Source organism: Aspergillus ruber (genome assembly GCF_000600275.1).
Source record: "Aspergillus ruber CBS 135680 unplaced genomic scaffold scaffold00013, whole genome shotgun sequence".
Classification (NCBI taxonomy): Eukaryota; Fungi; Ascomycota; class Eurotiomycetes; order Eurotiales; family Aspergillaceae; genus Aspergillus; species Aspergillus ruber.
The window spans coordinates 166,702-187,652 of NW_024467309.1; the positions used below are offsets into that span (position 1 = coordinate 166,702).

The 20,951-nt window shown below is 50.6% G+C and overlaps 11 protein-coding genes across 11 annotated transcripts; 9 read left to right on the plus strand and 2 right to left on the minus strand.

Moving 5' to 3' along the window:
- The first annotated feature begins 228 nt into the window (after positions 1-228).
- EURHEDRAFT_62373 (uncharacterized protein) lies at positions 229-2,575 on the plus strand. The gene is made up of 3 exons (XM_040787605.1): positions 229-388; positions 446-709; positions 770-2,575. The coding sequence occupies exons 1-3, from the start codon at positions 353-355 to the stop codon at positions 2,399-2,401; spliced, it is 1,932 nt and encodes a 643-aa protein (XP_040638765.1). The 5' UTR covers positions 229-352; the 3' UTR covers positions 2,402-2,575.
- On the plus strand, positions 2,575-3,532 carry EURHEDRAFT_62358 (uncharacterized protein). The gene has a single exon (XM_040787604.1). The coding sequence runs from the start codon at positions 2,749-2,751 to the stop codon at positions 3,262-3,264; it is 516 nt and encodes a 171-aa protein (XP_040638766.1). The 5' UTR covers positions 2,575-2,748; the 3' UTR covers positions 3,265-3,532.
- A 260-nt stretch (positions 3,533-3,792) lies between these two features.
- EURHEDRAFT_439042 (Eisosome component PIL1/LSP1 family protein) lies at positions 3,793-4,574 on the plus strand (the record flags this gene model as incomplete). Its single annotated transcript, XM_040783455.1, has 2 exons — positions 3,793-4,248; positions 4,296-4,574. Coding segments are annotated over 2 exons (735 nt in total), but the record flags the coding sequence as incomplete, so codon positions are not given.
- Positions 4,575-4,701: 127 nt separating this feature from the next.
- Positions 4,702-6,448, plus strand: pre2 (proteasome core particle subunit beta 5). The gene is made up of 6 exons (XM_040787606.1): positions 4,702-5,240; positions 5,398-5,505; positions 5,559-5,714; positions 5,771-5,819; positions 5,868-5,977; positions 6,024-6,448. Exons 1-6 carry the CDS (start codon positions 5,115-5,117, stop codon positions 6,357-6,359), a joined length of 885 nt encoding a protein of 294 aa, XP_040638768.1. The 5' UTR covers positions 4,702-5,114; the 3' UTR covers positions 6,360-6,448.
- Positions 6,449-6,537: 89 nt separating this feature from the next.
- On the minus strand, positions 6,538-10,413 carry EURHEDRAFT_386417 (DNA-directed RNA polymerase I core subunit RPA135; the record flags this gene model as incomplete). Its single annotated transcript, XM_040779684.1, has 3 exons — positions 9,895-10,413; positions 7,392-9,831; positions 6,538-7,331 (listed from the first exon to the last, which is right to left on the minus strand). The coding sequence occupies exons 1-3, from the start codon at positions 10,393-10,395 to the stop codon at positions 6,538-6,540; spliced, it is 3,735 nt and encodes a 1,244-aa protein (XP_040638769.1). The 5' UTR covers positions 10,396-10,413.
- A 922-nt stretch (positions 10,414-11,335) lies between these two features.
- Positions 11,336-12,320, plus strand: EURHEDRAFT_515409 (ADP-ribosylation factor-like protein; the record flags this gene model as incomplete). The annotated part of the gene is made up of 6 exons (XM_040786374.1): positions 11,336-11,385; positions 11,554-11,626; positions 11,690-11,709; positions 11,797-11,859; positions 11,915-11,986; positions 12,047-12,320. The coding sequence occupies 6 exons, from the start codon at positions 11,336-11,338 to the stop codon at positions 12,318-12,320; spliced, it is 552 nt and encodes a 183-aa protein (XP_040638770.1).
- Positions 12,321-14,783: 2,463 nt separating this feature from the next.
- On the plus strand, positions 14,784-15,805 carry EURHEDRAFT_412387 (uncharacterized protein). The gene is made up of 3 exons (XM_040781891.1): positions 14,784-15,026; positions 15,080-15,202; positions 15,259-15,805. The coding sequence occupies exons 1-3, from the start codon at positions 14,998-15,000 to the stop codon at positions 15,551-15,553; spliced, it is 447 nt and encodes a 148-aa protein (XP_040638771.1). The 5' UTR covers positions 14,784-14,997; the 3' UTR covers positions 15,554-15,805.
- On the plus strand, positions 15,709-16,338 carry EURHEDRAFT_63157 (uncharacterized protein). The gene has a single exon (XM_040787608.1). It carries the CDS (start codon positions 15,866-15,868, stop codon positions 16,211-16,213), a length of 348 nt encoding a protein of 115 aa, XP_040638772.1. The 5' UTR covers positions 15,709-15,865; the 3' UTR covers positions 16,214-16,338.
- EURHEDRAFT_412389 (uncharacterized protein) lies at positions 16,182-17,954 on the plus strand. Its single transcript, XM_040781892.1, has one exon. It carries the CDS (start codon positions 16,465-16,467, stop codon positions 17,677-17,679), a length of 1,215 nt encoding a protein of 404 aa, XP_040638773.1. The 5' UTR covers positions 16,182-16,464; the 3' UTR covers positions 17,680-17,954.
- Positions 17,955-18,205: 251 nt separating this feature from the next.
- EURHEDRAFT_412390 (uncharacterized protein) lies at positions 18,206-18,917 on the plus strand. The gene is made up of 4 exons (XM_040781893.1): positions 18,206-18,366; positions 18,441-18,505; positions 18,586-18,675; positions 18,734-18,917. Exons 1-4 carry the CDS (start codon positions 18,355-18,357, stop codon positions 18,819-18,821), a joined length of 255 nt encoding a protein of 84 aa, XP_040638774.1. The 5' UTR covers positions 18,206-18,354; the 3' UTR covers positions 18,822-18,917.
- Positions 18,877-20,796, minus strand: EURHEDRAFT_412391 (CwfJ domain protein). Its single transcript, XM_040781894.1, has 2 exons — positions 20,646-20,796; positions 18,877-20,596 (listed from the first exon to the last, which is right to left on the minus strand). Exons 1-2 carry the CDS (start codon positions 20,657-20,659, stop codon positions 18,970-18,972), a joined length of 1,641 nt encoding a protein of 546 aa, XP_040638775.1. The 5' UTR covers positions 20,660-20,796; the 3' UTR covers positions 18,877-18,969.
- Between the last annotated feature and the right edge of the window lie 155 nt (positions 20,797-20,951).

A 20,951-nucleotide genomic window follows, 5' to 3' on the forward strand; every position in this document is an offset into this window, starting at 1 on the left:
TACAGACAGGCTTCACATTATTGAATGCTTGCATATTATATGTAACATTTTCAATTGTCCGTGGCTGGGGATCAATATTATTGAACCCCAGTTGTTGCCTTAATGCCTGAGTTGCGACTTGATCACGTGCTGCGTTTTTGGTCTCAATCACCTGCCCGACTCGGCGCTGGAATACCAAAAATCCGCGTCGCGTTCCTCCCGGTCAGAGGCACAGGGCCATACATTCGTTAGTCGTTACTGTCGCTATCTCCCAAACTTTCAATTGGAACTGTATCTCCGGTCTTTTACCTCTCAGTCTCTTGCGATCGTTCCAATCCATTCTAATCCACATTGACTGAGGGTCTGGTTCATCATGGACGATCCAGCGAGTCGTGTCCCGGCGCAGCTGGTAAGTGAGCGCTGTACCTCCCTGGACTATGGATGAAGGCTGACTGCTTGTTTATAGCTGCCGCATATGCATCTGGTGTCGCGATATCGCTACCCCCTGATGCACATGTTACCTACAGACACCGTAGTCGAATACTTACTCACCGCGCCCAAGGTCGTCCGCGAAGTGCAGCCGATGCACTGGACTTTTCTCGACGGACCTCAGGATGGCACTGTGATGCTCACCTGGCAGCCACTGAACTTCCTCGGAACCAACTTTGCCAGCGATGGTTATGTCTGGGCTGATGTCGAACAGGCCTTTAGCTTTGAAGCTCGCGGTTATGTATGCTTACCAGCTATGTTGCTACTGTTATTCACCATGCTAACGGAGGACTGCTACTAGACCGTCGAAATGTGGCTGCACCGCAGCGGCTACCACCCTCCCAACGAACCCGCTGCGATTCATTGTCGCAGACGCTACCGATTGTTACCCTCTAAAGTGCCCAACCCGAACCTGCCTCCCGCGGACCCGTCCCTCTGGATTGTCCACTATTCAAGAGCCCCTCCGACGGATCATATCCACGCGAACCGCATCCCGATCGCACCTCAAGTCCAGAGCATGCTGGCCCAGCGACGATTCCTTCAGAGCCAGGGGCAGCTAGCCCGCAAAGATTTTATGTTGCATGATCGCAACAACTGGCCAAGCATCAACCTCCCACCGCAGATGGCCCCACAGGGCTTTGCGCACCCTGCGGGACCCTATGCCGCTGCCATGCCGGGCCGTCCGCCGTTATACGCCCAGCCAGGACAGGTCCTTGCTGGTCCGGCCGGGGCCGCTCCGGTTAAGGCGCCTCGCGGTCATCGGGCTCCTTCGGCTGCCATGAACGCCGCGACAGCCGACTTTGCGCTCGAAGATGAGGATGTTTCTGCGGGAGATATGATGGACTTGTTGACCCCCCGCGAAGTCAGCAAAATGCGGTATCAGCAACACCATGAATGGATGGAAGAGATCTTTGCTTCGCCCTATGCAATCAACCAGATTACCCCCGTGTCGCTGGGATTGGGTCGGAAGGGCGAACTGGAGTCACTGACAACTGGCTTCTTTGATGCTCCCGTGGGGCCCAGTGCCAATGGGGAAGATAAGGAATCCAAGGATGCGCCGGATTCCGCTGCAGCCAAGATGGAACCTGCCAAAGCGGAGGAGTTCGCAGATCGCGTGGCCAAGAAAGTGGCAGACATGACTGCCGAGATTGAGAAACTAAAGAAGCGTCATGCGAAGCGTATGGAGCGCTTCAACCGTACGTCCTTGTTCAAGGATGCGGAGCTTCGGCTGCGAGAGGCAGCAACCGATCCGACTGACACCGGGTCGGAAAACTGGCGATTGGAGGGTCGGATCGAAATTCCCACCGAAGAGGACGGCACACCGGTGGAGCCGGTCATACAGGAGAAGCCCAAATACAAGGTCGACGATATCATCCGGGAGGTGGAAGGTTCATACCAGAAGCAGATCATGCCGGAACCTAAGATCTCGTGTGTGCAAAAAGGTGGATTGCTCGAGAAGATCGAACCAGAACCCAAACCGGATACTGCAATGGGTGATATCGTCATGGAGCATGCCGACAGCCACTTGCTTGACCAATTCGGCTCTCCTAACAATCAGCAGCCACAGCCACAACCAGGTCAGGACGTCGAGATGAACTTGGGCGATGGTCGGCCGGTGAATACAGCCACAGGTGAAACCGGTGACTGGGTGATGGTCAATAGCGAAGCGAAGCAAAATCAGGGAGCCGCGACGGTCGGCACAGGTCAGGGCTTGATCCCCGGACAAACAGGACACGTCGGCGATACAGGACTTGACACGAGCAACTTCGACTTTACCAACATGGACAGCGCAGGCGACGCTTTGGCTGCGTATACGGAACAAAACGAGGGGTTGGATCTTCCAGATCTGGAGACGTCTGCGTTTGGGGACGCATTCCACGCGTCGGATCACGAGATAACTCACCACCATCACGATACGGATGATATGTCGTGATGTACTTTTGCTGCTTTAATTTAATGAATGTTTATAACTAGGTGTTGGTATGTCATGTCGGGGCGCTGGTAGTGTTACATTTGATTGTATTCATGTCGCCCGGGACAAAAAGAGGATGGATTTACGGTAGTAATTTGAATAGGCTGACCGCTCTGTCTGCATGTACCAACCGTGTAGAGCTAGTGTTGGTGTGTAGATGCACATGACCCGCTGTCACAAGGCTATCTCCGAAGAATGACCAGCAGCCCTGACATTCTCATCTGAGAGATGCCTGATCCTTCTTTCGTATACTCCTGTATAAATGCATATTTGAGTGCCGTCAAGATGCCTCCTCATATGCAGTTCCCATGTTCTCCGGCCCTACCACCAACGCCCTATCTTCTACAACTCAATCCAATACAATGAAGATGTGCTTCCTCGAAGTCGACAACGACCTCCCCTCGTCGCGGATCGTGGAATCCCCTCCACGTCGACCTCTTCGCGCCTCGTGTCCTCCTGCTCATCGGTGCCGATGTCGTTGCCATACTCACCACCATCATCATCACCAGCACCGCTATCATCATCACCATAGTGGTCATCACCACCGCAGCGGTCATTATCGCTCAAGCAGCAGCAGTAGCTCTAGCAGCTCAGAAGATGAATCTGATGACGAGAGCAGTAGGACTAGAGTGGTTATCTATTCCCGACCTTCATCTTCATATTCCTGCTCACGACCACCACCGCGGCCATCCTCTTCGTCTTATACAACCGTGACCAGAACGAGAGTCAGGACAGAAGAGGAGAGATTGATTCCAATTCGTTACCCGCAATTACCACTGAGAAGGGAGAGCGAGGAAGTCATTTATATTCCCGCGAGATGTTGACCCATACCCCTGTATGACTCGAGATAGATAGGGTTGTATATCCATAGATCTCTACATCACCACCCACATTATACAGACAATTCATGCCAAGAATGACATTCTCGAGAAGCATAAAATGGCAATGAACCATACAAATATTCGTAATGACTTCAGCTTCCGCCTCTCCCGCATGACGTCATGAAGCGCAAGCATCCAGCGCCTCTTTCCCTTCCTTCCATAACTTGGCTCTTTCCTCTGACTACATCTTCACTTTCCCCTCTCTTTTAAAGTACCTTGCTCAAGACTGACAGAGGTGAATACTGATACCGTTAGCCGTTACGTTGTTAGGAAGTTGCATTGAGGGGTTGACTGTTGTCAGCTCGAGCTTACGACCCAGTCTTACATCGAATCCAATCGAATCCTCTTGATATACCATACCACGCAAAATGTACGTGCTCTTCTACAGCCACTAGACCACGAAACTAACGATCCAGGCACCGCTCCTCCCTCTCCATCCGTACAAAACGCGACCCCGGCGGCGGCCGTCTCAAATTCGGCATGGGCGCCTTCCAAGGCCTCCAACAACCCGAAATGAGCCGTAAAATGGGCCGCCTCATCAAAACCGAAGGCGACGTCATCGGCGCCTACGAAGTCGCCGGCCGCGAGCGCATCTCTGTCGCCTCCCAGCTCTCCGAATGGGGCGAATCAACTGAGGACGACGCCGTCTCGGACATCTCAGATAAGCTGGGTGTGTTGCTGGCGGAGCTGGGCGAGCAGGAGGATGTGTATGCGCAGAATATGGAGGATCATCGGGCGTTGTTGAAGCAGATTAGGAATATTGAGGCGAGTGTGCAGCCGACGAGGGAGGGTCGGGCCAAGGTGGCGGATGAGATTCAGAAGTTGAAGTTGAGGGATCCCACGAGTGCGAGGTTGGAGACGCTGGAGCAGGAGTTGGTTAGGGCTGAGGCGCATAATCTGGTTGCGGAGGCGCAGTTGACCAACGTGGTATGTCTTTCCTCCGTCAAAGTCGGAAAACAAAGCTAACATGATAGACTCGGCAAAAAATGAAAGAAGCGTATGACATCCACTTGGCCGCCGTCATCGAAAAAGGAGAGAAGCAGATTCTCCTAGCCCGCCATGCTAAGCGTCTGCTCAACTACCTCGATGATAGCCCCGTTGTCCCCGGTGACCAGCGCGCTGCGTACGAACACACCGACGACACCAAGCAAGTCCTCGAGGAAGCCGAGAACAACCTGCGTACGTGGGAGAGAACGGACGAACCCGTTCACACTTCGGCCGGCGAGACCTCGGCCAACCTCCTGCCTACAAACCCCGGCAGAGCTGAGAGTGCCAACGGCGTCGCTGACGGTTCTGATGGCGCGGAGTCAGTCAAGGCTGTCAATGGTTTTGAGAAGCCGAGTGTTCCGCACGCTTCTGGCGCCATTGACACTCAGCAGCCAGTGGCTGTTCCCTATTAACCGATAACTCACGATGAGACTCGGATGGTTTATGATTGACTGATTTTGTTTGTTTCGTTCGGAGTTCTGTTCTGTCAGTTTGTAGTTACATCGTTGGGCAGGAATGGAAGGCCGGCGCTAGGGAAATAGGCGCGTTGGAATGGGCAACGACAATAGTAATTCCCAATAATATAGTAATAGTGTTAAGATTTTAATGGATTGATATTTCATGGTGAAACCAAGTTCCAATATAGAATTCCGGTGGAAGACACGTGACGCCAAGAGGTGAGCTCATCGTCACCACAGCTCCATATCAGAGCTTCACTCGACCATCGCCCTCCCCCGTCAACGTCTTCCTCCCGCGTCTTTTCCTACATCTCTTTGATATTGAACTCTTTCATCGCAGAGCACACCATGGATAAGATCGTCTCACAGTACACGCGGTCGCCGCAGAATGAGTTCTATTCGGAGCAAGAGCAGGAACTCACAGAGACTCTTCCCCCGATCTCTCTGAACTTCAAACTTCCTCCTCTCGATAACGTGAGTTTGTGGCTACTGGTGTTATGGTTGCTATCGGAGTTTGTTTTGCTGTGGATGGCGATTGTGCCACTTGGTCTTTGATCTGGACGGCGGCCGCCTACTGCAGAGAGGGAATTACGGGAATGATAGCTAACGAGCGTGTTTGTATCCACTATAGCCCTCCGGCTTCCTCCGTGCGATGACCGATGACCACTCGAACCCAAACTGTCCGATTAAGCTTGCCCACGGAACGACGACGCTAGCCTTCCGATTCCAAGGCGGAATTGTACGTTTCCTTCCAATAACTCTCGGCTGGCTTCGCTAATGAAGCTATGATAGATCGTTGCAACCGATTCGAGAGCGTCCGCTGGTGACTGGATTGCTAGTCAGACGGTGAAGAAGGTTATTCCCGTTTCGCGGTTGAGTCGTGGTGAGGACAAGCCGACGGACAAGCCGACACCTGGTTTATTGGGTACGATGGCCGGTGGTGCTGCTGTATGTTCTCTTGACGAATACTTTCTAAATTGTGGATGGATGCTGATGAGTAGTAGGATTGTCAATACTGGTTGAGATATTTGAGTCAGCAGTGCACACTTCACGGTACGTATGGCGTTGGCTTGGGTTGATGCGGGGGCTAACTGGGAACAGAAATCAGACACAAGCGCCGTATCACAGTTGCAGCTGCTTCGAAGATTCTGGCCAATTTGACATACGCCTACAAGGGTTATGGTCTAAGCATGGGAACTATGTTGGCGGGTGTACGTTACCTTTGTTCTGTAATGAGGTTCTGGCTAACTCCTGCAGATGACTCCCCAAGAAGGACCCGCTCTCTACTACATCGACTCCGATGGCACACGACTTCCCGGTAACCTGTTCTGTGTCGGATCCGGTCAGACTTTCGCTTACGGTGTGCTCGACGCCGAATACCGCTACGAATTGACCGAGGAGGAGGCTCTCGAGCTTGGACGGAGAAGTATCCTTGCCGCGACACACCGTGACGCCTTCTCTGGTGGCTACATTAACCTGTACCATGTCAAAGAAGAAGGCTGGGTCCACCACGGATTCGACGATATGAACCCTATCTTCTGGAAGACGAAGTTGGAGAAGGGCGAGTTCTCCAACGTCACGTCAGAGTTGTAGGTTAGCCTGGGTGATCTTTTAATTTAATCATGGACATGATGCTTTTTAGTTGCTTCAAGTTTTTATTCATGAATGATAGATGAATAAGAACGAATTCAAAACTAAACATGATGCTAAATAACAACTCCAAAACATAATTACATACAACCAGATCTATAAACATGCTTTTTTCACAACATCAATTGTCAATCTTGAACTTCATGCGGATACCCATAGCTGCCAACTCAACATCCAGGTACCGCAAAACACCCGGCACAGCAACAACAGTAACATCATCACCCCCGACATACCGTCTCCCATCACCATCCTCCCAAACCTCCGCACGGGAGTCCTCAAACACGGCCTCCCTCGCGCACCGACGACAACGCACAATCCCAGCAGCCCCCCCAAGTGCCGACGTAGCAGCAGCATTCGCCGCATTATTAGCCGCAGCCGTAGAAGACTGCGCCTTCGCCGCCGCAATCCTAGCCTTACTCCCCCCAACCGACGGCACAGCAACCTGCGTCGACAAGAAACTCCCACAACACCTACAAATCCACGCCCTCGTCGAATCCGAACAATTCATCAACCGATCCTGCAAAATAAACGCCGCACCGTGCGCAATCAATGAATCCCTCTCCATCTCACCAACACGGATACCACCACCCTTCGCTCTTCCCTTAACAGGCTGCCCCGTCAACGAGTTCACAGGACCCGTCGTGCGGACCTGGAATTTATCATTAACCATGTGGCGTAGACGCTGGTAGTGCACGACACCGATGAAGATATCGGCGGCGAACTCTTTGCCTGTGATGCCGGAGTAGAGCGGCTCGTTTCCGTGGTAGTTGTAGCCGGCTTTGCGGAGTTGGTGGCCGAAGAAGTCGGTGGCTGTGTTGGATTCACTGAATTGGAAGGGCGTGCTGTCTTGTGGGTGGCCGTGGAGAGCGCCGGCTTTGCCGGCCATGGATTCGATCATTTGGGCGATTGTCATACCTGCAGCACCTTGTCAGAAGAAGCTTTCTTTTACAGTGGTAAGTAGGGGAGGGGACTTACGAGAAGGAAAAGCGTGAGGGTTAATAATGAGATCAGGCTGGATACCGCTCTCAGAGAACGGCATGTCGACAGCAGGCCACAGCTGCGAGCAAACACCCTTCTGTCCGTGACGAGACGAGAATTTGTCACCGATAACCGGCTTACGCGGGACACGGTACTTGACGCTCAGTGCCTGGCACGGTTCTGCACCCGTCTCCGCACCCATGATCCGGATACTATCGATGTATCCCTCTTCCGCATCCTTGTACTTCATGAAATGCGTGAGGCCGTCGACGTTGATGTACGAGTCGGACGCAGCGTCGTAGCGCACAGTGTGCCATGCGGCGATGAGGGACCCCTCACGTACGCGGGTACCAATGTGCGGGAGACCGTCTTCGTCGAGGGTTGCGCGCCATTCAGCGCGGATTTCACCACCCGGTGCGAAACCGAAGAGCTTGGTGACTTCACGCTTGGACTTGCTGCGTCGCGAGTCCTTCTCGTCGAGGTTGTGGATCTTGGTCTTGTAGATAGTTCCGTGACCGAAGCCGCGCTCATGCGAGGATTTGTTGATGATCATGGCGTCGTCCATGTCGTAACCTGTGTACGAGAGAATGGCGACGACGGCGTTGGTACCGTTGGGGAAGTTGTCGAGACCGTAGGCGTTGTAGAGGGGTGGGCGGACGATGGGCGTTTGACCCGTCTGCAGACGGTAGAGCTTGTTGTCTGTGCGGTAGTCGATGGCCGTACCCGGTGTACCCATGGTCTGCTTGCTCATCTGGCACTGGTACATGTTACGCGGGGACTGGTTGTAGTCGGAGAAGGGGGTCATGTTGGCGACGATGGAGAGGATGTTTGTGGGTGTGAATTCGATGTGCGAGGAGACGCCTGGGATGAGGTCGGAAGGCATGCATGCGATCTCCATGAAGGGCTGCTCGAAAGGGCCCACGTAGTCGAGATTGTCGGAGCCCAGGTGCTTCACGGGACGGTACATTCTGGCGGCTTGCGAGAACATGTAGATACCCGGGTACTGGCCGCCGTTCATATTGGGGACGTAGCCGATTTCGAGCTCGCGGGGTACCTTGTGCATGCCTGTTACCTTCCAGTGGCGAAGGGTATCGTGGACCACGCGGGCTTGCTTAGGAGAGCAATAGCCGATGATTCGGCCGTCCAGTTGTACCGTCACGCTCTCGTCGATGGCGGCTGAAGATTCCGAACGCACGCCCAACTGCACCAGTAACCGGGGGATGTGCGAGACGTTCACATTACTAGTAGCGATCAAGCACTTGTGTGCCAAATGGTTGAGCAGACCGCAAGGCGCACCATCGGGCGTGTGGACAGGACAGAAGAAACCCCAACTCTCGGGGAGCAGTTTCCGGACGGTGGTTGTCTTCAATTGCGCGAAGAAACTACCACGGTGAATCATGCGGAAGTGACTGATGAATCTGTAGAAGTTGATCTTTTCCGCCATGACAGTGTAACCAGAGGCCTGTTGTAAGTCGAGACCAGTAGGACTGACCAGGTTACCTGTCGAGAGGAAGTATTCGAGAGCACCTCCGATGTTTTCGTTGGTTCTCTTCACGATTTTGGGTAGAAAGTCTCTTTCGAACTCGGGGTCTGTAAATTTGGCGCCACCGTTCCGATTACAATAGTCCCGTGCGATCGGTCCAAGAGACCTCACCCATTCCTCTAGTCGTTCCTTCAAAATCATACCGTACAAGAAACCACCGAGCAGGATTTCCTGGTTCGAAACAGCATCGGGGTTATCGGGAGCACAGTCACCAGCAACGAGGGCGTAGAGCTTCCGGATCATGAACATGAGCATCTTGAACTTGTCGTAGTCCTGGGTCTCGGTGACATCCTGGTTGCCCAGATGCGGCAGGACAACCTTGCGCAGGAACTCGGAACCGGCGTCTTCGTTCGACATGTCCGCGGGGACACCAAGGACGGGCTTGAACTTCTCTCCGAGGTAGGCGCGGCAGGATGAACGGCCATGGATGCTGTAACCCTTGTATGTCCGCAGCAAAAGTTCCACACGGTCAGTAATGAAAGTGTTGCTGACACCCTTGGACGAAGCGCCACCGACAATACCCTCGAAGATTTCGCGGTCGTTGGTCTCAACCAAAGCCTTGAGGATCATCATTACCGGAATGAGATATTCGTTCTTGCGCCACGAGAAACGGAAGGTCACATTACCGTCACTGAGGTAGTGAAGCACGTTCGTCTGCGATGTTTGGTCCGGCCGGACAGATCGAATTTGCACACCGTACTTGGTGTACGAGTTTCCACGCTTGACAAACGAACCACGAATAATTGACATGGGGTAATTCCGCTTTCCAACAACCAACATTCGAATGAGTTTTTCGTTACCGTTGACGATGAAGTAACCACCCAGTTCTTCCGATTCTTCCTTGTGCTGGACGAGTTGTTCGGGGGTTGCCTTTTCCAGGTGACATCTGTTGGTCTTTGCAATAGTTAGTCGCTATTGTCATGTCGAATCGCAATTCTGAGGCCCTGTTGTGCTCACCCTCAACATAATCGGAACCTGTCCCAACTCTCTAACCGACTCCATCCAGTCCCCATTGTTGATCTGGTACTCGAGCTTTGCGCGCAGCTTTCCACGGTACGTGGCATGTCTCTCACGAGTTTCCGACGGGTAGATATTCCGGTTGCGCGTAGTAAACTTGTTGGTAGGAGGCAGGACCGGCTTCTCGAGGAAAACCTCGCGAATGCGCACATTAAGCCGGTTCCTCTTAGGCGCTTTTCGTCCCTCTGCTTGCCTCGCCTTCCTCTGCTCCGCAGTTTCGACATCCCCATCAAGGAAGGTCTTGGTGCCGATATCCCTCAATCCATGCTCAAGCACCTTGGTGTCGTCGAAGAGCGCATTGAACGAATCGATATGAGGCCGGATTGCAGCGGACAAGGCAGGATAGGCCGTGTGGTCCTTTGGTGGATGTCTGAAAAGTTGCTCCCGGCGGAGTACGTCGTAATTGACCGACCACTCGGTGTTTGTCGGTGCGGGTGCCATAATGAATCGTGCCGGGGGTGGTCTGAAGTGGAAGAGAAGAGTCGTTTTTTTAGTCGGGGAAATTTTTCGATCTTATCATCACGTGGTGATAATATTTATGCCTCAGGCAGTAATATTATGGTGCCTTTGTGCCTGAGACGGACATTCTCGTGCTCCTGATCTCATCGCAGTCTCAAATCTTGCGATGATTATCAACATTTCTCAGACAGGCGCAAAGATACGCTAATATCATTCCTTTCTCTATTTAATACGCCTACAGTTTGCGACAGCCAACTGCCTTAGAAGATCACTCCATATCCATCCAGGGGAACTCTACCGTGCTTATCACTCTGGCAGTGACCACCAGGACGAAGAGACCTCATTCTTCATCGCGTTAATAACTATCAACGCTGTTGTTATTGTCGGTTCCTACTGCTAGACGATCGTTCGACTGCTCCGACTTGACTTTGCGCTTTGGTCTCTTGAGCTCCTCCGCTGGTTTCATCGGCGCTTCTTCACTTGCGCGCGCTCCCTCCTCTCTTTCTAGTCACTTCAACTTGCTCGACTTCTATACCAGGTTTATAACTTTTGTCGCTGCTGTGCAGAATTGTTTGACTGTGGTAGTATTCGCAATCCTCAAAGCCCTTTTATGACGAAGATTCCCTTTCAGCATCCCACCAACCCCACCTACTGGTTACAAAATTCCTCCTGCTTATCCGGACTGGACGGACCTCGAAACCAAAAGCGCATTTGAACAGGGCTATTCTCGTTAAATTCTGAATTGAACTGAACTGATCTGGGGCAAATTTCAGCTGCTAGCCGCCTGTACGCCGTTCTGCGCCTTCTTCTCATCCTACTGCGACATTCTCCGCTTTATCTTTGCGCGCGCTCTGCGACGACGAACGGAACAAGCGACACACCGACGGACCGGCAGACCGACAGTACACATATATCTTTCATCATGGCAGGAATCTTTCGGACGATTTATGACTGGCTTCTGAGGATGTTCTGGTAAGTGGGCTATTTGTTTCCACCAGCGTTCGGTTGTGTGGTGGTTTGCGCCCGCGAATAAATAGCCTTCTCGGCCCGTTCCCCGCCAACCGTTTTGTTCACGATTGTTTCTGTTGGAAATGAAGGAGCACACCGGAGCTAAGAACAATACCATGATGGTAAATGCAGGGCGACGGAAATGGATGTCACCATGATTGGCCTCCAGAACGCAGGGAAATCCTCGTTATTGCGTGTGCTTGCGGTATGCTTGACTTCTCACTCCCGGAAATGACCCGAATGGCTAATGATGGGTTCACCGCCGCAGGGAGCCGAATTTACTGTAGAGTAAGTCGCATATCCTCCCGTAGGGACTGAACGAGTCCTATACAAGGACCAGCATGGGTTGAGACGCCCGCTAAACGCCATCCGCAGCTCCATTCCGACGATCGGATTCAACACGAAACGAGTACAAAAGGGACATGTGACTCTGAAATGGTCAGTATCATCGGCTTTTCTGGAAGATTTGAACAGGACAGCTGATCTTGTGCAGCTGGGATTTAGGTGGACAGCCACGCTTCCGTCCGATGTGGGAGCGATATTGCCGGGGCGTTAATGCAATTGTGTACGCTCGCACTCATATCTTTCCTCTTTTAATTGTGGTAGACTGACAGAATTATATCAGATACATCGTGGACGCTGCTGATCGCCCCGCGCTACCGGTTGCGACGGAGGAACTGCACGAGCTGATGAAGAAGCCTGCATTGGACGGCATCCCACTTTTAGTCCTAGGAAACAAGTCTGATCTCCCGGATAAACTCTCCGTCGATGAGCTGATCGAGGCGATGGACTTGAAATCGATCACGCATCGCGAAGTGAGCTGCTACGGCATCAGCGCCAAAGAGGAGACGAACCTAGATGCAGTGCTGCACTGGTTGATTGCACGGGCCAGTCGATGAACGCCTTTCTGCTCTCCCATCCTATCTCTCTTTTTCTCCTCTCTCTCGGTAACCTATCATTTTCTGTAGATTCTGTTGGCTCGCTATCAGGGAGTGCTACCGATGTCGACGATGCGGGATCAGCCCGGTATATACCACCGCAAGCGTTTTTATCTGATTCTCTTACCCAATCCAGGAGTGTCATTGCAGTTGATTTTGATTTTAGTTTTGGATTTTTTTTTTATTTGACTGGCGAAGGTCATAATGATAATGATAATGAAGTGATGCCCAACCGTCTTGTATTCATACACGGCTAGTTTTGATATCAATATAATGATTCTTCATCAAACAAAGTAGAACAGATAACAGAAATATAGATGTAAAAATGCAGTGCAAGAAAACGGAAGGAAGGTACATGCATCGATTATATAGATCAGTATGAAATGGCAGGTTACTACACACAGACCAACGATGCGTTGGCATTGCAGATGTCCGGCGCCAACCCCGCCAACAAGCAGCTGTCGTGCATCAGGGCTGAGTGAGAGGGAGGAATGGCATTGGTTGCTGTTTTTCCGGATTTAATGACAGTCGACATTCACCAGTGATTTTTCTTTTCTTATATCTTCATTGGTAGAGTAGAGATAGTTTTCGCTTGTATATTCGGAGTACAGTGGTTACCGGAAATCGTTTAGTGGGGGGTATATATAAATCAGGTAGTTATAGGGTTTCAATAGACATCTAAAGGCAAAAAGACTTAACATAACACGAAAAATCAAGAAAAATTTTGAATAAAATGACAAACTAATGCCGTGCCAACAAAAAGACTAAAAGACCAAAAATCGAAGCGTTTGGCATTCGTCGATGTAGAGATAATGAACTATAGTGTGGGCAATGTATTTGTTAATATCGTAGCAACAAATAGTCGAAATGCTGTTGCGGCGGTCTCGTAAGTCACTCCAGCCGACGTCCATTATAAGATACTGACAAATTACCCCACAGACCATAACAGGATGAGCCAGCAACCCTACAATTTGGCGAGCGAGGACAAACCTACACGGTTCCTAAATCTCTTGTCCAGAAGTACGTGGAACTAGCAGCCCACCTCAAAACCCAAGACTGGCTGTTTGCTCGTTTTTATTTCACTGGAGATCTTGAATAGGTGTAGGATTTGACTTTGTTGGTATCGAGTATGAGAAGTGGATGTTGTTGGAAGCGAGTCAGAGGGAAAGACAAAAGTGTGCATGTGTTTACTTGAAGTGAATAGCCTGCTTTGTTTAACCATTATACAAGGGAAACCGAGCATTCATTCACTCATCCTGTTTTCATTCAGCGAGTGGACTCATGCATTGTCTCTATATATAGCAGCATGATTGTATTTTGGCCGAACTTCCCATAAGTTGTCTTTCAGTTGGTAACGTACCAGTTCTCAGAAACAAGGATATTCATATATAGGCCGAGGAATGAAACCATACTCACCATCATCTTGCTGTTGCTGACTCCCACATTATATGAGACGAAGGGCTAAAGAGGGCTCGAAGAGCTACCTAGTCTTTTGAGAAAAAAGATGACCAAGACTACGTCTCTTAGAGCTGGGCCTTGCAATGTCTACTTGTGGCTTCGTACCTTGCGACCAAAATAAATAGTGGCGGTCTTTCTGAATATAACCAACCGGACACTTGCCAATTAGAGCAATGAATCTGGATATTGTTTCCCCCCCCCCATAGAACACCCGCCGTCTTTGTCCCATGAAACTGCTATCTGGGTACGTTGCCCTGGTTTCAAAATCGGCAATGTACCATACTCAGGTACTCTGTACAGTAAGGCGTGGCCCTCGCTGTGATATATCAAGCAGTATGAGCAAATATCACATGGCTGGAGATTACAGCAAATTACAAAATACATGACCGGACGATATCACATCATTAACCCAAAGCAGTCGCAAGAGATTGCATGCAGCAATGGGGATTCAGGGTAACACCTGCGCGAACAACTCAGAGTCCGGATGCAGCGACTTTTCGAAAAGACCCGAAGCTGTTTCTTGGCTCAGAACCTTCAAGACGACTTTTACATAGTTGTATGCCTTGTCGCTGCGTGTCTTTGCCAAGGGTTCGCGCTAAGGGAAGAGTTAGAGAGATCTGAAGGTGTGGCTGGTTATGAGAGTGCATATAGAAGATGGCTGGGTTTTTGTATAGTCCTTCTGTCTCAGAATGTCGCAGCGATCTTTGGCGGTGCGACTTGGCTAGGTTATACCTCAAATAGTCTGATCTCCGGGGCCCACATGGGAGCAGCCCTACAAGGCATTATTTCGGCCCCTTTACTCTGTACTCTAAAAAGTGAAGATATAATAATATAGGCCGTAGCGAAAACGTGGATGCCTACGCCTTTGCCAAAAACGGACGCCAAGTTTTGCGCCACGAAATTTCACGTGACGGAATCTTTCTCCCTTGGGGCCTTTCTACGACTCTTTCTTTTCTTATTCTTACTACAATATCTTCTTCTTCTTGAGCGTATAAAACTTCACCATCTTGAAGGACTGTATTGATCAGTTATTATCGGATCTGTTACAGTCAGCAACTCTACTTCTACTACTTACTGCGTTGATCGACGACGTCATCCGCCCGGCCTCCTCGGCGGCCAAAAAACACCTCGGCGAAGACATAACAATATCGCATCTTCTTCTTACATCTTGCCAGTCATTATGGGAGTTATTTTCCCGCGGCGAGATTGGTAAGTCTTGTTTCTCTGCTACTTGAAAAAGTCGAAAACTAATTCGACTTTAGTTACGGGTCTGGCTGGACCGACAGTTTACACTGCGGCGATAGGAATACCTGGTATGACTGGGGTCGTTGGGTTGCTTTTGCTGTCATTGTTGCTGCAGCTTTGATCATCTTCTTTCTTCTGGCGTATGTACACCCCTGCCCATCTCTTGGCATTAATCTTCACGCTAACCTGGATCAAGATGCGTCAACGCCCGTCGCCGTCGCCGGCGTGGTCTCCCGCCGCACGTTGGCACCAGCTGGATGGCTCCGCCGCCTGGTCCTCCTCCCCCCAATCAGCCTTATTATGGGGATGTGTATTATCCGTCGCAGCCGCCTCCGCAGTATTCGCCGCCGAATCCGCAAACATACGGGTACTTTGGCGGGCAACCGAATGGGATTGAACTGCAGCCACCACCGAATGCATACCAGCAGCCCGGGCCTGGACAGCCGGCCTATCCGCCTCCACCAGGTCCTCCACCGGCTGGAAAGACATGAAGATACGAGTATGCAGATTAAACGAACGGCAGCATTATTAGTCCATGGATCGACCGGAACCAGGCGTTAAGAGGGATTCTTATTTTTTTTTTGTTTCAATATATGCAGGAGATCTTCAGCTAGTATTTTGTTTCATTGTCTTTTTTGTCTTTCATGTATACCAAGCGCTGCATGATCTACTGTAATGATGGCCAGGGCTTGTCTCGGAGTCGAGACTGTACCCTGTACCAATGAGAATACCAAATTCGCATCTTTAATTCTATGAAATTTCTACCCTTATCCTTATAATAGACCATTACTGCTACTACTCCTATGTACTGGTATGCATATAATGCTAATGCCTGCCGTCGCCGAGAACCGCTGATCGTCCCTCCCTTTCTGTGCCGTCTTCTCCCTCTCTCCTCCATCCTTTTCTCTCCTCCTGCTCTCCTCTTCTCCTTCTTCGCTCTTTCTGTCGCCTTTTCGTCGCTCCTTCCTTCTTTCAATAATCTGTCTTTCGTTAAAAAAGGGCTCTATTTACGAGCCCAGCCAGGCCCCTTGAGGCTTCCTCCCAGTGTTGTTCCGTCGTTTCGCCTCCCCAATATCTCTCACTTTCTCTTTTTTTTTTTTTTTTTTTTTTTTTTTTTCCCTGTATATCTTTGCTTTAGTTTATTTATCTAGCATATGTTCACTCTCAGACTCTACAGAAATCTACGCTGGGATTAGCTTGGGTGTTCTTCAATATTTACGAAACCGCATCTGCGACGATACCCCGGACTCAAATCGCACCACGACCGACCGTGCATGACGTTCGTTTGAATCCCACGCCATCTTTCCTGGGAAATATCGACCGATTTATTTGTGACCTGACCGTTCGATTTGTCTGATATCATTTTCGTGTGGAGGAACATAACCATCGCAACACTACCAGCATGAGTCCTGTGGGTAAATCGTCCATGCTATGGGCGCGAGATGCCATTTCCGACTTCAAATCCGCGCCAGAGACCTTTTCCAGCTGGGACAAATGTATGGCCAAGTCCTACTGCAAATGGCCCGTTATCGTTGCAATCATTGTCGCTGCAGTCATCATCATCGCTATCCTGGCTTGTATTATCAATTGTCTCTGTTGCGGCATCCAATGCTGCACCTCATGCTGTCGCTGTCTATCCTGTTGTTGCCCGTCGCCGCGGAAGAATAAGGGTTCTCGGAAGCAATACATGGACGATGAGTCGCCGTATCATCAGCCGCCGCCTCCTATGCCACAAGCAACCGTCTATCAGCCTCCTCCTCCCATGGCTCCACCTACGTATCGGGGTGCCCAGATCGCGCGATTCGATACCCCCAGTAGCCCAGCTCCGTCCAAGACTGGGTTCAAGGTTAACGAGGATGCTTTGCCTGAAATGCCTACCTGGGATAATGCTCGGACCAGACGGGTCGAAGACACCAGCACGGGGGATATGGAAATGGAACCGTTGAACCAGCCTCGCCGATCCCCATCTGCTCCTAGATCCCCTGCAAGCTTCATGGGCCCGCCTGCCAGAACGGGTACTACGCCTAGCTTCTATGGTGAACAGAATATGCATGCGCGACGCTCTCCGGGCCCGCAATCCCCCCCGGCTGCTACTGCTCCGCTTTCGCCGTATGATGAGCCTTATGGAGACTACCCGTATGCCATGTCACCGCCCGGCCCAACTCCAGCTCCAGCTCCATACGCGCCTCGACAGTACACCCCGATGCCATCGATCTCTCCAGCACCTGCCGCCTACACTCCTTCGCAATATACCCCCATGCCCTCCGCTATCTCCACCCCTGATCCTGTACCTTATCGCCAGCCGTCTCCTGGAGTTGCTGTGCCCTACCGTCAACCTTCTCCTGGCCCTGGTATGCCATTCCGCCAACCCTCCCCCGGCCCTGGCGTTCCCTTCCGGCAGCCCTCCCCCGGACCTGGCATGCCATTCCGCCAACAATCACCTGCAATGCCATTCCGGCAGCCCTCTTCGGGATTTCCCCAGCCACCAAGTTACCGCGGACTATCGCCAGCCGCTTCTCCAGCGTCCCCACCGCCACCTTTCACCGAAACGAATAATGGCCCGGGCAGGCCCCCGAGTCTGTTGCAGAGTGGACGGAAGCCTTCAGTGAATTTCTAGGGGGATTTCTGAAAGTGATCACATCTGGTATTATTGATTTTATGACAAAGGAAATTGTTCGTTATGTTATGGTTGGGTTCTGTATGGGTTGTTCGGGCTCGGTGTCTGACTTCTTTTTCTTCGTTGTGAATAACTTTTCTTTTCTCGGTCTTTATTAGTCCTATGTCTATGTGCACAGGGTGCACAAAATACCCACATAGCACCCATTCTCTTTCTAAGTCATATATAGTTATAGTACACGGTTTAATCACTAAAACAATGCTGTCAATACTCCATACACACCCTATCCTACCTGGCCTCTCACTAGCCTAAACCCCCACAGCAAGTAACAGATAATAAGCACAACAAGGTATACAATCATTCGTACGCCAGAAAAGATTACAAGTATCACACCGCGACAAACACAGAAACCACACCGTCCAATCCAACTGAAATGTCAACATGGGACTGCATGATATGCCACGTGGCTGTCGCTTGCTTGTTGCTGCTGTCGTGTGTCGTGTCGCCTCATCTCATCTCATCTCATCTCATCGCGTTTTGAAATCGATAGACAAACAAGGACAGACGGGTTTTATTTAGTTTGAACATATCAGATATATAGATCTTGGTTTTGCATTTTCGACGGGTTGAATTTTGGGCGTTGAGCGCGAGTGCAGAAGTAACAGCGAAAGCGAAATGCCTTTTTATGTATGTTTATGTCTTATTATCCCCTACTTCTCGAAAGAAGGAAAAATAATGTACTAACTGTGTTCTTTCGGTAGACCCTTAAAGTCAAATACGAGAACCCCGGGGCCTACGAGCAATTCGGGAAAGATATCCAGAATACGTATGTCCCTTTTCTCTTTCCTCATTTCCCTATTTCCCCCAATGATATATACATGTGCAGACTGATAATTATGATTGAAGAGTAAAAACCAAGTACGGCGAAAAGGGTGCTTGGGATTTCAAGCAGCTTATCGCGCAGCCGGGTTCATTTCCGCCGACGCAGTTTACCATGTATGCGCGCCCCCGGTATTCTAGTACAGGAATTGAGCAGGGACTAATGGGTAAACAGCTTCGAAGTGCCAGAAGACGTTTCGCTGGATGAGTTGTTGGAGGTTAAATTGGGAGAGGGTGTTTCTACTGATATCGAGGGGATTTGATTGATGTTGATATTGTATATTCGAGCGATGAGATTACTGAGGGATAGAAGTGGGTGTAGGATAGGGTAATACTACTGGTTCTAAAGTGACTTTTGTATTAATATTTAGATGTGTGGTGTAATGTATCATGGTAGTTCGAAGAAAGAGATCATTCCAGCGAGAAGTCGAATTCCTTAAACGCTTCCTTGAATGCATTTGCATCAGCCTCTTCTTCAGTCTGCGACTGCACGGCGTCTTTCCAGTGGATTCGCTTTTCTAAACCCATTAACTTGGCCAGGACTCTGCGGCCGAATTGGAGGTCGAAGCGGAAGTCGGGGGTTAGGGGGAGGATAATGCATTTCTCTTCTGGTTTGGTATCTTCTTTCTGCTCCTCTTCAGAAGATGAAGGGGCCCAGATCCAGACGCGGAAGAAATCACCGGGCTCAGCACTTGGATCTTCACGTGCAGCCTCAGACGGGGCTTCGAATTTGGGATAGCCTAGATTCTCCGCTTCGACTTTGAAGGCTGCCTCGACAAGCCCGCGCATGACCGTATCGGATGCGATGGGGACGAATTGCCAGTGAATGTGGATACCGTTTCCGCGGCTGACTTCGAATGTCACTGCGCCTAATTGGTTGCTCACGCGCTGCTTGAGCATAGAATGCAAAGAGGTACGGTAGCGCTGCATTTCGGTGTAGGTAGATAGACGGGCCTCCTTATCTGTGACTGTGTTGAGTGTAGGTGTGTGTGTGAAGGGGATAATGAGGACATGTGATGGGAATCCGAGTTCGGGGAATGTTTTAGCGGATGGCAACGGCCCCTTTGCGGTGGTGAGGTAGCATTCGTTTCCGATGGAGGTGATAAGGTGTGTGGCGATGTTGGGGTTAGAGAGACAGAAGAAGCACTCCTGGGGTCCTGGTGGTGGTCCACGCGTGCGCTTGCGGGGGCGTTCGTAGTCTTCGGGGCCTGCGAAGCGGTGGTATGATTCACGCTGGCTTGCGAGGCCTTTGCGCTTGGTTTGTACGGGGCCTAGCGGGGAGGCGGTTGCACCCATGGGCACGGTGAGCGGATGGGGTGTCTTAGGGTCGATAGTGAAGGCGTACATCCATTTCTGCTTCAAGGAGTTGTTGTAGGATGCTAAGCTGAGGAAACGGGTTAGGGGTTTTTCGTCGGGTTGTTCTTCACTAGGCATGTGAAAGAAGGGTTCACGTTCGTAAAACAAGTCGTCAGAAGTTGAGATATGATAACGTGGTTTTAGTGTTGAGCAGAGGTCTGCAAGAGGCGTTGTTTCTTCGGTAGTAGTGACACCGTCTGGAAGCTGGACTTTGGACCCTGTTCGGATTCCCTTCGGCCATTGGTGCGTGATTAGGATGTCCGCACTATTTGTACTATAAAGAGCCCGCACGTCTGCGTCTGTATACCCCGGGTGGAATCTGTTGCTCTGTTTTCCATTCTCCAGCACCCCACCGAGAGACACGAGTCTGATTCCCTCGGAAGTTTTCAGAGTCCCGCGTTTCCCCAGGAAATATAGGTTAGAGCACACCTCGTCCTTTGCCTCTATCCTTTCCACCACCCGCATCGGAAGTGGTCTGCTTCCGAGGCCGAAATAGGTCGGAAGAGGGACGATAATAGTTTCCTGTAGCAATGCACTGACTTCATCAAGTTCTTTCTCTGTCGTGCAGTCGCCGAAGAGATCACCGGCAATGATTGCAAAGGCGAAATTTTGTTTGGCTTGAAGTTTGGCGAGCTTAGTGAAGACTTCTCGTAGCTCACAGTTTACATTTCCAATGACAATTCTATTCTTGTTAGCAGTGCATTACACAGAGGGCTTCACGGTAGAGTTACATTTTGGACGCCATTTTCAAGTGGAATATGACATCAACATCACACACACGCCTCAATGCCTTTCGTCGCGGGTCACCCAAATGTAAGCGGCAGTTGAACAGAATTGTTTCTAAACAATGAAAGTGAAATATAGGGTCCGCTTAGTCTGTTCTGGCAACGCGACGAAGAATCGCCATTTCCAAAAAGGAGCTTGGGCCATCTTTATTTCACGTGACACCAATGCTAACCGCGATAGGCTAGCGTTGTATACAAACACCGAGCTAATCTCCGCACCGGAACAACACTTGCTCCGATGAATTTTTTTTG